Raw genomic sequence first — 11,372 nt, 5'->3', positions numbered from 1 at the left:
TAAAAAAAACATATAGTATATAAAATAGATTTTCATAAAAATCCTCTTTTCTACAAAAGTAAGGTTATTGCTAGATAATATGGCGTCAAGTATGAAATGTTTGACTTAAGCATATAGTTGACTTTAGTGGGTCCCAAGTATAAGATTCCTCTCACCGTATAAATTTTAAAATAAATACTAAAAAAACTTAACTAGTTAAAAGATATATTTATATTTTTATAAAGTTCGAAATACCCGGTCCTCGCTTTATTATAACACATATAGTAAAGATTAGTTTTTAGTGGTAATATATCTTTTACTATCTTCTAACGGGAGATTTTGATCTTAGAAGCCACATTTGCTTTTCAGGTTCTAATGAGAGGAAGAAATTTCATACGTATCTTGGATTTCCATTCCAGGTGGTAGTACTCTTAAAGGAAAACATTCTTTTTTTGTCAACTCCCCAAATACCTACATCATCTTCATTCGATTTCCTTTAGGCGAAGGAATCTGCAAAATTAATTCAGCCTCTTATAAAAGTTATTTCTAATCTTCTCCGCATCTTAACCTTCTTTGTGTTCATAAAGGTTGCAACATTCATCTCACGAATGGATGCGGGTGAAAATTAGCTTAAAAGAACCATGGATCTAGAGTTGATAAATGACGAAACTACTTAGGAATAGAGTACTATATTTACTATTTTTTTTACACTAATTTAAGATGAATGACTCGGTTATTAAATCCTAGAATTAGGTTGAGTTCAACTCTAAAATAGATGGATTTTTATTGGACATATTAGAAAATTTAGTATTTGGGCTGGATCAAAATGTCTGCCAGCCCAACCTACAAATACGACAAATAATTTTATTCGTATTAAAGTAATATATGGGATGAATTCTAAAACGAGAAAATTCAAAAATTTACAATTTGTAACTATTTGATCAAGTTATTACAAATTTGTAAAATTAAGCCCTGCAAACATAATTCAGAAGTAATTGGTATATATCTCTATTCAAAAGTCTGCGAGTTTGATCTCCCATTCTCACATGTTTTACTAAAAAAAGAAGAAAAAAGCTATAAAATTGTTAAAACTAAAGCAAACTCATTAAATCAAACAACCGAGAGAAGAGAAAAGAAGATGAAGAAGAAAAAAAGAAAAAAAAAATCAACACTATTGGCAAATGTCCAGGACCACCATAATAAGCAACGAAAATTTTCATTAGGTAGACTAGTTTTTTTAATAATTACAAATATAACATGTTTTTTAAAAAATAATTGTAAATATCTATTTTTTAAAAAAATTAAGGTTAAATTACAACTTGATCCTAGATTTTAAAATTGTCAGTTCAATTTGCATGGTTTGGACTTAATTTCAATATAGTTCCTATGGGTTGAGTTTAGTTTCAATTTGATATTTTAAAGTTTTAATTGATTCCTCTAATTTAGTCAAATTTTACAAATTATCTCTATCTTACCATATTGACATATTTTATTTTACGTGGCAATAAGACGATGTTTTCTATTTTACTAACCGGATTAGTTGATTCTATTAGAATTAAGGGTTCTGTAAAAACCTATAAGGACATATGTGAACGGTTTTTTTATTTTTTTTTTTAAAACCATTTGTAGACAGATTGTGAAGTTAAATTGAATCCTGAAGAGGAGAATAAATTTGGAATTAGTCCCAGACCATTGGACCAAATTGAAACTTTTTTGCTACACATACATAGCCATGCCATGCCGCGCCACAACTATAATATTATATTTATTGAAGTGAGCTTTTCAATTCTCCTCTCTTTTCTTTTCTTAAAGTGAATATATATTTCACACGTACTAATAATTTCCTTCCTTTCTCTATAGAAAGTAATCATACAGTGATCGATCGTGGTTAGTTGTAGTAAGCTAACTGACTCGGTAGAGTGGAGCCATAAAAATTGGAAAATGATGCTTCGTATTAAGTATAGTTAGTGTTGTATTTCATTTTAAAATAGCATTATCGGTCTCTCAAGCTCACCCTCTCTATTTGCTTAGACGATAGATTCCAAACTTCCTATATATATAACTTACCTTTCCAACCTATTGTGGCAGGGTAGATCTCTTGAAATTCAAAGCCAAGCTTGAGCTTGTAGTTAGGGTTAAGTAGAGCTTAATTAGTATTGATATGGCTAGCCTTCTATTAGTTGAGCTTTGGTTGTTTTGGCCTTCAATTGAGTTTTATTATGCTTTACTTTGTTATTAAGGTGGCTAAGTTAGGTCGATTTTAAGCTATATATTTCTCCTTTCACAATTTTTACCTATTAAATCATCGATCATATATACATAGTACGTACATCAAAACTCTCACAAAGCTTATAATAGGTTTTCTACTCACTTCTAAAATAACTAATCAAAAGAAGTATCGAACCTTGGAAAAATACCTCCTTTGCCGTCGAAAGGTCACCACCCTTCCATATTCTAATTAATGCAAATGCACACTTTTACAAGTAGCTTAAAGGTAGAATTAATTTAATCAACATATATATAGAATACCATTAACTCTTATAGAATAATGAGAACTTGAAACAAAAAGTGGTACTTTAGGCGAAGTTGCAGCTGTAAAATTTAATATATTATCAATATCATAGGGGAGAGTTAGATAAGAAGAGATCTCCTACCATTGTTGATAACGTTCAAAACCCTCAATGTTTTTTTCTTACTGACGTGTTGCCCACCAATCGTCTTCTTTAGCTCTATCTTTGGTTAATAATTCATGACTTCCATAATATATCAAATCTTTGGAAATCTCATAAACTTATATAAATAAATAAAGCATAGAGAGGAAAGAGACCCAAGCCATCTCAACCAGGTATCATATGCACTTGAAATGTTTTGTTTAAAGGTTGTTAAGTGGGATTTTCATGGAAGATTTGTAATTTTCTATCAGTTGAAGATCTCGATAAAGATCCTGTGTTGCAATTTGAAATTTTAAGATCATTTATTCACTTTGCTTTGTTCTCTAATTAATGACCTAAAACTGTTGGTGGAATGTGTTAATTAGTAGCTAGTTTGATTTCTTACCTTACACATTAAATAATGCAAATTATATTTCTGTCTTTTAACAAATAACTCCATTTTTCTACTGCTTTCAAATCAATTTTAATAAATTACACTTTTTACAATACAAAAATGTATTCCTATTTTGAGTCGTACGCCACCAAAACCTGTCAAAGGACGATATTTGATTTAGCAAGTTTGAAATTTTTGAACTTTCGTTGTCCAATTTTTGAATTTTCGTTGTCCTTGTGGGTTGTTAGGAAGTTCAGTTTTATACACAAGTACTACAAATGATTAGTTTGAAAAGTCTTTATGAATGTGTATTTGATTTGTAAAAACTAATTTGTAAAAATGAATTAGGTTCATTTAGGTACCACGTGAGCCTTAGTTCACATACTTCGAAGATGAGGTGGAAGCGCCCGTGACAAAGATAGTAGAACTCGTTTTAACTTGGGAGAAGATTATGACCAGCAAAGAAATCCGCTGACATTCCGCAAAATGACAATTTTGTTACATAAGAGGATCTTTTAATCCAATTGCCGACGGAAAACTCATTGAATTACAGCTAGTCAGGTATGTACGTCAGCGAATGGCAAGCGTTTCGATTCCCAATGTTCCCCTTATAAGAAGGTACGCAAGATAAATGCTTCGATTCCCCATGCTCCCCTTAATAGAAGGTACGCAATCTCTTATATTTTACTAAAGATCCGGCTCAACACCAACTTGGATTTAAATATTTTGGAGTGTACGTAGTTAAGAGCATGCACCACATCGATACACGGTTCTGTTTGTAAGTGCATGCAAGCGGATACCAAGTCAGAGTCCACCACAGATAGCTTGCTCCGAACACGTCACCTCGGACCAGCATCGTGCTTCTAACACGTATCTTATATATGCAAATGTTTCAATTTCATAAACCCAAATATCATTCCGTCTGTTATTTGATATACTTAAGTAAGATGGTAAGCAAAACCTATGTGCTACACATGTTATACAAATTGAATCGATGCCAAAGAACTGGCATAATCCACTAGAGAATTAAAAGAAATTTTAAAAAAAATTGCTCAATTACACCGTCAAGAGAAAGGACAATAACCCTCTTCTGTAATTGGACGAGGAAAAAGGTCGGCTAAGGATCGTTTTCTACGACAATCGAGCTGTGTTCAAGCTAATTATTATAATCAAAAGAAATCTCTCCTGCTATATCATATGGATCACGAAAGATTCAGTGGATAATAGTATATGGAAAAGTAAACCACTAACTTCTCTTGTCTATAAATATTTGAGTCCACCCTTTCTTCACCACCAAAAACCACCCTTTTTTCAATCCTTACCTTCCAATGGACGCCACTCAAAAACTCTCCTCCTTCAGCTGCGAAATCAGAATCCTCCAAGCCAAAACCATACACTTCACATCTCCAAAGAATCTCTTCGTGAGGTACTATCTCTCAGCAGGAAACAACAACAGAATTCGCCTCAACACCAAAAAAATCTCCTCATCCTCCGACTTCACCTGGAACGAGGCTTTCTCTTTGGAGTGTTTGGGGACAGAAGAATCCATCCATGGCCTCAAACAAGCAACTGTCGTGTTCGAGCTCCGGCAGGCCAAGACACTGCCGGTTCTCGGAACCGTTTCGGGGTCTCAACTTCTGGGGAGAGCGGGGATCCCGTGGGAGGATGTTTTTGAATCGCCAAACATGGAAATTGAGAGATGGGTTTCGTTGGTTTCGGGTGGTGAGAATGGATTTGGTCGTGAAGGGTTCTTCAAGCAACCGAAGTTGAAGGTCGGGATGAGAGTGAGAGGTGCTGAAGAAGTGGCGAAGGAGAAGAAGAGGAGATTTAGGAAGTGGAGTGATGAGTGCTTTGACCATTGTGCGGATCATGAGGTCTTTGCTCTTGCTGCTGCCATGGAGTTCTTGTAGTTGTCGCTACAAACTAATTAATTGTTGAGACTGAGAGTGAAAATTATAAACGTGATTCTTTTCTTTTAATTGCATTTCCCATATTGGCGATTGTAAATTTTGTTTTATTTAACTTTTTGAGTGTTTGTGAAATTAAAAAAAAAATTAATAGGCAAAATTGGAATAGTGGAAACCAATTGGATTGGTTTTATATTTTTGTCTTTCTACTGATAATTTTAAAAAAATCGTTAGATATCTTCAAATGTCTATACCGAAGCTTACTATATTTAGTTATCAAAGAAACTCTTTTAAATGGTCACTATGGTTTGAATTTATTCTTTCTAAATTTTTTAGAATTTCTTAGCTTATTTGGACTATTGTGACAATCTACAATGGTTTAGATAGGCCTCTTGCCTTAGGAATTGATTATTGCTTTAGGTAGACCTCTTGACATCTTTCTCTAAGGTCGTATTATACTCTTTTTGGTCAAAATGAGAGATTAGCGTCTTTTAAAACAAAAAAGTATCTTTCATTCAAAAGTATACAAAAAATATACAAATATATAAAGAATAATAAATGTGTAAACACTCCTGTATAAAGATAGTGAATATATCGTAATTAAGAAAAAGAAAAAAATGTCAATTTTGATGGCCAAAAAGAAACCATTATTTTAATGTAATCCAAAAAATGAGTAGTTGAAATCTAGAGACTTAAACCACTAAATGAGAGATCACCTTCCCTAGATGGGCCTCTAAAGCTCATTTGCGCGGAGAGTTTCTTCTTCTTTTGTGGATGAAGTTTAATATGAGGGTAACTCTTTTTTTTAGCCTATCTACTTTTTCCTCATTAATCATGTAATTAAATTTAAATAAAAGTGACTCAGCCCGAACCACTAAAAGTTTCCAATTATATATAACTAAAAAAAAAAGGCCATTTCTACTTTTTTTCTAAACAGAATTACATTTCTGTGTTCTCATACAAGGTATTCTAGAAATCATCAAATAAAAAAATAATAATAATGTCTCAAATGCAGCCGACTTCATTTCCCATACAAAAGTCTACAAAGAAACAAATAAAAGATGATATGATATGATCATATTAATTTTAGAAGCGACACGAGTAACCCACCCACCTAGCCAAAGCCAATTGCTTTGCCACTGTTGCAGCCGAATGGGGTGTTTTCTAAAATCCAGCCCTTCATGAATCCCAAGGGCTTCTTCACTAAAATAAACACGTTGTATTTTGCTATCCTTAGATTCAGTGCCTTTTTTTATAGTTGCCTACCATATAATTAACCACGAAGCTTCCTCCATATAAAAAGTGGAACTTCTTCTTCTCTTTAAATAAGACGAGAGGGTGCTCTAATATTGTCAGCCACACCCAATGGCGGATACCACTCAAAAATTCTCTACCTTTAGCTGCGAAATCAGCATTTTGGAAGCCAAAAACATAGAGTTCACGTCCCCAAAGAGGGTGTTCGTGAGATACTATCTTTCAGCAGGAAACAACAAGAGGGTCCGCCTCAACACCAAACAAATCTCCTCCACCTCCATCTTCGTCTGGAATGAGTGTTTCTCTTTGGAGTGTTTGGGTTCAAAAGAATCCATCCACAGCCTCAAGCAAGCCACCGTCGTTTTCGAGCTCCGGCGGGCCAACAAACTTGGTTTTGTGGGGTCTCAGCTGCTGGGGAGGGGTGAGATCCCATGGGAGGAAGTTTTTGAGTCCCCAAACATGGGAATTGAGAAGTGGGTGTGTTTGGTTTGTGGTGGTGGTCAATGTGAATTAGGGTTGTTAAAGCAACCGATTATGGTGAAGGTGGGGATGAGAGTAAGAGCTGGGGAAGAAATAATGGAGATGGAGAAGAAGATCATGAGGAGGAAGCATATTGATGAGTGGTGTGGGTGCAAATCCCATCACATGCCCCATTGTGCGGATCATGAAGTCTTTGCTCTTGCTGCCGCCATGGAGTTCTTATAACAACTATGGTGCATGCAAATTAGAGTAATGGTTTCCTTTTTTTTTTTTTTTTGGGATTCACTATTGTTTTCTAATTATTGTCTGGAAATGTACAAACTGTCATCAAATTATTATATCAATGGAATGGAACGAAGGAGAATACAAGTTATTGTTTGTTTGTTTTTTTCCCTCTTTCAAGGAACATGGAAGGCTTCGTCTTCGATCTTGATTCACATACGTCCTGTGTGTCTATCCCAAAAAAAGGAAAGAAAAAAAAACCACAATTGACGTAGTAATGCAAGTGAATTATTGTAGGGTGAAAATTAAGTGGAGATATTTATCCTCTAACAATTTAATCTTTGTAATTTGTAATTTTATAAATATATTTGTTCCCTAATCGATTTAGGGATCTATATATAATATATAAAAAAATTTAACAAAAAATTTCGCTATAGAAACTAAATTGTTATCAACTTTAAATTAAAAGATTAAATTATTACATTCAAGAACTAAACCGTTACCGATTTGAAAATGCATGAAGACTATAAAGTATAGAAATCAAAATTATTTTTTAATCTAAAAAAAAGTTGGTGATTCAAAATTTTCAGGTCTAGAAACTCAAAAGGTGTTTGTAAGTGGATATAAACCCACAGCATGCAAGCTGCAAAACAAAACCAAGGACGATTTTTTTTTCTCTTCTGCAAAGGTAGCAAGAATAATTTTGGGAGATGTCAGTGTGTTGGAGGCAATAAAAGAATGTAGGGGATTATTTAGAATGAAGAGACAAATATGGAGAAAAACTTTTAATATTGTGTTTTGACGCTTTCTTAATTTAAATTTCGGCTTTTCTTGATTACATAAAATGGGATAACACCTCAATTTATAGGTGTTTGAGAGAACTCTATGGAGAATTCTAAAAAGTCAGGGAGTTCTCTAAATACATATTAATTTATTTTTATCCAAAGGAATTCTCTAGAATTTCTTGGAACCTAGGAAAAAACTAGATAATTCTAAAGTCTTTTATTTACCTATTTATTTACAAACTTCTAAATAAATCTATAGATAACTACTTGTGTGGATAACTCTAGAAGTTTCTAGTATATATTTGGTGGGTGAAGTTCGTACAACTTTTTGCCATTTTGAAGATTAGTGAAGCCAAATTGTGGATTGAAAATAGAATCAACACCTTAATTAGTTCAGTGGGACCTGAAAATCAAAATCAAAATCTCGTTGATGTTGGCCTTGTGCTACTTCCCCCTCTTATAGCTTTGATGGGGCTCGATTGGATGAGCTAGCTATTTGTCTTACTTTAATCAGTCTCATTCACTTCAACTATTCTGTCAGTCCGTACGATAGATTATAATTTACTTAAAATTGTCAAGAATCAATCTTGTTAAAGAGGGGTGTTTCTATCTTTCATATTCGCTCTTTCTTAGCAAAGAAACCATCTATTTTCTGGACTTTTGGGAGGGAACCCTTTGTTTTTCCTTTTTGATGGACACAAAGAGTATATCATGCAAGCGAAGATTTAGTCAAGCTTTTCTATTTAATTACAAACATGGTTCATTTTAATACATTATCATGATTATTATAGAGGTATAATGATTAATGAAAAGTTATGGGTGTATACATTATCGTTTTATGGTGTATGTTTAATTTTGTCAGAAGTTTGTAATTTTAATATTATGTTTGGTGTTCTTCTTTGTGAAAATTATGGTCCAAATCCAAGTCCAGCATAGGGAAAAGGAGCACGTGTCCGTCCACGTGACAGCCAGCGCCAGCACCAGCCGAAGCCCCATATTTATTAATAAATAAAGTGAACCAATTTCCCAATGGTTGTTGCTTTGCTTTTCAAAATCCAAGATCTTCTCTTTTATCGCTTCCTTATTTTGAATTGAATCCCAATTCCAATTCCCCCATTTCAAAATCGAAAACAATATCTTTTCCACTTCCCCTTAACCTTACAACCCCACTTTAGTTCAGTTCCAGCAGAAAACAAAACACTGTGTGACTGTGGGTGTGATACAGAATGGAGAGAACCAAATCATCGGCAAAACCTCGCCCGTCCACCGCCGATCTGCTCACCTGGTCGGAGGTTCCCCCGCCGGAATCTTCCCCCGTCGTCTCCGCTTCCGCCGCTCGCTCCCACCAGGTACACCCTCTTTCTCTACCCCCATTCTTTAGCTTTGGGGCAGCTTGGTTTTGAGGCTTTTGAATGGTACATTCTCAGCCGTCCGATAGAATCAGCAAAGTGCTCCAGGGAGGTCAGCTCACGGATGAAGAAGCTGAGAGCTTGTTGAAAAAGTAAGATCCATTTCCTCCGTTCTAGAAATTTCCCCAAAAAAATCAGGGATGTGATTGTTGTGATGAAGCTATTACAATGTCTGAGCTGATTTTCCTTAATTTACTTATTTTGTGTTGCTGTTTGTTTGAAATTGAAACCCACAGCTGATCAGATCTCCCAGTTATGTTATTTTTCTTTTTGATTTGTGTTCTGTAGCTGATTTCCTTACTGTTCCTTGTTCTAGCATCTGGAGAACATTTAAGAAACAATTAATTCATATTTATTGCTCTCACACCATACCATTGGTGGAATCTATCTTGTAATATTTCCTTCTTCTGTTCTGTGTTGCTTTACTCATGTTCTGTTTAATTGATGGGCTACAATCCTGTTCCTCAAACAGTCAAACAGTTCATATACGTCATGAGTTATGACCTATTGCTATTTTTTATCTCTAAATTTTCAGTTTTATCGTTTTTACTTTCAGCATTGTTCCTAATAGGCCCATGTCTTTCAAATTTGTGTCACATAGGCCTTAAAGTAAAAAAAAAAAGTCTTATAGTTCTATTAGGCATTTTTGAAGTTGTCTAAATTTAGACAAAAACCACGAAAGGTGAAGGGAACGACTTATAATTTAACCAAATTAAAATTATCCCCCACCATTTTCAGGAAGAATTGTTCAGGGTATAAAATGAAGGAGATGACCGGAAGTGGAATATTTGCAGCTAATGGTGAAGGGGGTACCTCGGAAGCAGATAACAAAACAGGGCTGCGGATGTATCAGGTAAGTAATGATATCATGCCCACTTGGAAATGCATCAAAATTTAGAAGAACCCTTTTTAATTCTTTGAAATCGTTGGATGGTTCCAGCAAACTTTGAACGGAGTTAGCCAAATATCTTTTGCTGCTGAAGAGGGGGTGTCTGCCAAAAAGCCTAGCTCAGTTCCAGAAGTGGCAAAGCAACGTGAGTTAAGTGGAACACTGCAGAGTGAATCTGATGCCAGGAGTAAGAAGCAGATATCAGATGCAAAGAACAAGGAGCTTAGTGGACACGACATCTTCGGAGCTCCTCCTGAAATAACACCGAGATCACTAGCGGCTGCTCGGAGCTTGGAGTCGAAAGAAAGCAAAGACATGGGTGAACCTGCACCTCGGACTCTGAGAACATCAGTTAAAGTTTCAAATGTGAGTTTACTTCTTACCATAACCTCGAATATACTTCTTCTATGATTGTCTTTGTTTTCGCTCTTGTTCGTCTTCGCCGAGGAATTTAAGCTGTTTTTGAATTGTGCACATTTCTTATGAATTAACTTATGTTTTTGTTTACTCTCTGGAGTCAAGGCTGCAGGATTCTTTTTAGCCTTAGCATTGACAAGATTGCTTGCTGTTCATTCACGTCTCTTTTTTGCCTTAGCATTGACAAGATTGCTTGCTGTTCATTCACGTCTCTTTTTTTTTTTATCTCCCTATCTTGATAGTCTTTTTAAACTTGATTGAAACATTGAGCTCAGATGTTGAATCCCCCGCTTGCTGTTCATTCACGTCTCTTTTTTTTTTATCTCCCTATCTTGATAGTCTTTTTAAACTTGATTGAAACATTGAGCTCAGATGTTGAATCCCCCACGTTAATGAATGTTGAAGTGCTTTTTCCAATCTAATTCATCCCATGATTACTTCTTTCCTTTATTCTAGCGAGTTGTTCTAGATTGGGAGTAAATTTCTCTATGTCTTGACTTCATCTCTCATATCCTTGCTTCTGAGCCATAAAAACTCAAAATAAGGTGGCTTGTCCATCTTCACAGCCTGCTGGAGGGCAGAGTAATATCCTGTTCGGTGAAGAACCAGTTATGAAGACAGCTAAGAAACTACACAACCAGAAGTTTCAAGAGTTGACTGGTAACGATATATTTAAAGGAGACGCTCCACCGGGTTCGTCTGAGAAATCACTGAGCTCAGCCAAGCTAAGGGAGATGAGCGGCAACGACATCTTTGCTGACGGGAAGGCAGAATCGAGAGACTACTTCGGAGGAGTTCGTAAACCGCCCGGTGGAGAAAGCTCCATATCCTTGGTTTAATTTTAGTTACTAACTTGCATTGCATTGAAATGTTGGACATTATTGTCAAGATGTGTTTCTACTTGAACTTTTAATGTTATTTTACTGATCAATTGCACTTTGAAGCCTATGACGAAGCCTATCACGAGAGACTTGACTTGGTTAGC

The 11,372-nt window shown here is 35.2% G+C and overlaps 3 protein-coding genes across 4 annotated transcripts; all 3 read left to right on the top strand.

The window, feature by feature from the left end:
- Nucleotides 1-4,068: 4,068 nt before the first annotated feature.
- Nucleotides 4,069-5,091, top strand: LOC111005864 (uncharacterized). The gene has a single exon (XM_022277518.2). The coding sequence runs from the start codon at nt 4,353-4,355 to the stop codon at nt 4,932-4,934; it is 582 nt and encodes a 193-aa protein (XP_022133210.1). The 5' UTR covers nt 4,069-4,352; the 3' UTR covers nt 4,935-5,091.
- A 1,175-nt stretch (nt 5,092-6,266) lies between these two features.
- Nucleotides 6,267-7,043, top strand: LOC111005885 (uncharacterized). The gene has a single exon (XM_022277550.2). The coding sequence runs from the start codon at nt 6,297-6,299 to the stop codon at nt 6,888-6,890; it is 594 nt and encodes a 197-aa protein (XP_022133242.1). The 5' UTR covers nt 6,267-6,296; the 3' UTR covers nt 6,891-7,043.
- Nucleotides 7,044-8,697: 1,654 nt separating this feature from the next.
- LOC111005849 (hematological/neurological-like protein) lies at nt 8,698-11,370 on the top strand. 2 transcript variants are annotated; one of them, XM_022277497.2, is made up of 5 exons: nt 8,698-9,021; nt 9,100-9,173; nt 9,820-9,934; nt 10,022-10,336; nt 10,933-11,370. In XM_022277497.2, exons 1-5 carry the CDS (start codon nt 8,899-8,901, stop codon nt 11,224-11,226), a joined length of 921 nt encoding a protein of 306 aa, XP_022133189.1. In that variant the 5' UTR covers nt 8,698-8,898; the 3' UTR covers nt 11,227-11,370. The 2 variants fall into 2 exon arrangements, with proteins under 2 accessions (XP_022133189.1, XP_022133190.1); XM_022277498.2 differs by having other exon boundaries at nt 8,700-9,021; nt 10,954-11,370.
- The last annotated feature ends 2 nt before the right edge of the window (nt 11,371-11,372 follow it).

This window comes from Momordica charantia, assembly GCF_013281855.1.
Source record: "Momordica charantia cultivar OHB3-1 chromosome 1 unlocalized genomic scaffold, Mcharantia_2.0 BLBB01000001.1, whole genome shotgun sequence".
Lineage (NCBI taxonomy): Eukaryota > Viridiplantae > Streptophyta > Magnoliopsida > Cucurbitales > Cucurbitaceae > Momordica > Momordica charantia.
The sequence above is the reverse complement of the archived record's forward strand: the minus strand, read 5'-3'. Positions and strand labels throughout refer to the sequence as shown.